General features: G+C 48.9%; 1 protein-coding gene across 1 annotated transcript in view; it reads left to right on the top strand.

Moving 5' to 3' along the window:
• Positions 1-2,068, top strand: part of LOC119593968 (serine/arginine repetitive matrix protein 2-like) — a gene marked incomplete in the record, with an annotated part of 99,054 nt that extends 96,986 nt beyond the window's left edge. Inside the window, 2 exon segments of the mRNA XM_037942989.1 lie at positions 231-444; positions 582-2,068. Coding sequence (XP_037798917.1) covers positions 231-444; positions 582-727 — 360 coding nt within the window.
• Between the last annotated feature and the right edge of the window lie 134 nt (positions 2,069-2,202).

The following is a 2,202-nucleotide window of genomic DNA, read 5'->3' as shown; positions in this document are numbered from 1 at the left end:
CCGCACCTTCCGGAATTGCGCGGGTTGAGCGCTCCTAGGGACCACGGCTGTGTTGCACTACTCGGTTCACGCCCATGTCATCTCTAGTGCAGTGCCCTGTTAAGTTAGTGTGTACTTGCGCGTGTTTGGCTGTAATTCATTGTAATGGTGGTGCGCGGCACAGGTGGCAGGTGCTATTACGTTCGCGCTTGTGTGAGGTCCTTGTATTAACCAAGAATTTTCTCCTCCAGACGGACGGCCAGCCCAGCTTCTGCACGTTGCCCCGCCAGAAGAGGGAAGTCACCTTCCAGATCCGGACGGTGGTGTTCGAGAAGGGCCCGGGGCACCGCTCGCTCGGCTTCAGCATCGTCGGGGGCACAGACTCCCCGCGCGGCTCCATGGGCATCTTCGTCAAAACGGTGTTCCCCCAAGGACAGGCCGCCTCCTCAGGCGCTCTGCAGGAAGGTGAGTCTCGGCGCTCGTCGATAGACGGGACCTGCACTTTGGAATATACGTGGGGTCTAACGGAAGAATTGCGCAACAGATACATGGTGTGGATTTAATTTCGTGTAACGATATTTTTATTCGTTTCTTCCCCTCAGGTGACGAAATCCTGGCAATCAACGGCAAGCCCCTGCACGGCAGTTCCCACAAGGAGGCCATCCTGGCTTTCAAGGAGATCAAGCAGGGCAAGGTGGTGCTGCACATCGGCCGCAGACGGAAGAAGAAGGCCGTCGCTCACCAGTGATCTGCGAGAAAGACGTCTCACAAGCAGTGATCGTGTCTCCCTTCCAGCTGTGACGGCGCCCAGTGAGCTGCTGTGGCGCTGTCTGTGGCTATGACCGAGCATTATCTCGCGTCCTCCTGCAGCGGTCTGCTGTTTGTCCAGCAGTCGGAACTGCTGCTTTCTCTGATGATGGCAGCGGCGGCAGTTGGTCCGTTTGCAGTCCGCCTCTGGTGCTATCTGATAGTACTTCTCGTCCTCTCGGTATTGGCGGTGAGCGACGTGCTGGCGTGTGCAGTTTGGTGGCATCAGACAACCATCAGCAGTGGGATCTAGGGACCGAGTAACCAAGAAAAGGACCTCCATCTCTGAGTGCCAAGTTAACGGTGCGGTTCGAGCTCCGGCGCGGATGGTGGTGTTAGGAACCATTCCGCTGGGAAGCCATGTTTCAGAAATGCCTTGACGACTTTCGAGTTTGAAAACAAGATGAATATTTAAGAGAGAATACGTACAGAGGAACACTGACTTCGTAAAATCAAGCTGTCGGTTTTTGTTGGAGCCATAGCATGAAGTTGTGTGTGCCTGATGACGGTCGTCAGCTTGGGTCGAAGCGTGGCTTCGTGCTCATTAGAATATCAGTTTTAATCTGAATATTTTTCATTCGTTTTATTATTGTTATTTTGTTAGTCACTTAAGAATATTTATGATTTTCCCTTCTCGGTCGTCTCTTTGGATCTCGTAAACCAGATCAGGTTAATGTAGTCCAGAAGCTTAAAACTAAACCTGAGAGTAATCAGACCTCCGTTGGCCCCCGTGCTGCTAGTGTTAACTCTTTCGTTGTATGCGCCGCCAACCCACGTCCACAGTGCAGATGGGCCGCAGTCACACACCAACAGTTAACGTAACAACAAGCGTTCGACCTACATTTTACTTAAATGCGAGATAGTTTAAACATATGTAAGGTTCTACGTTCCCAAATTGGTCTTGTAAAAAGTGAGAGAGACCGCGTGGCCCAACCATCCCGACCCAAGAGTGTCGCCCAAGCATGGCCAGGTGGGTTCCAAACTGCAGCATAGAATGTGTAGTCACTTAGGCTCTATGAAACACCGAGCTGTAAGACGGCCTAAGGCTGCCTCCTTCCTAGTCGACAGAGCAGAAGTGTAACCTTTTATAATTCTGTATTAATAATAACTTGCTGTATAGACTTTACAGTTCTGAAAGGTTCTTTGTTTTAAAGGAACATTTTTTTTCATTTCTTGTACATTTTTATTGTGATAAAATTGAAATATTTAGTTCTTTCATTATCGCAAGCTATTGTAATCTTATGTTAATATACCATGTAATCCTTGTGATATAAATGTAAAGCTTTACACAATAAATTAGGAATATCGAGATAGTACTTTTGTTACCAAAAAGGACCCCCCATAACGCTTACGAGCTCAAGTGACAGCCCCTTTCGTATAATCTTTCCTTTTCTTTCACTATCTCTCTCCCTCTTT

Source organism: Penaeus monodon, chromosome 33 (genome assembly GCF_015228065.2).
Source record: "Penaeus monodon isolate SGIC_2016 chromosome 33, NSTDA_Pmon_1, whole genome shotgun sequence".
Classification (NCBI taxonomy): Eukaryota; Metazoa; Arthropoda; class Malacostraca; order Decapoda; family Penaeidae; genus Penaeus; species Penaeus monodon.
The sequence above is the reverse complement of the archived record's forward strand: the minus strand, read 5'-3'. Positions and strand labels throughout refer to the sequence as shown.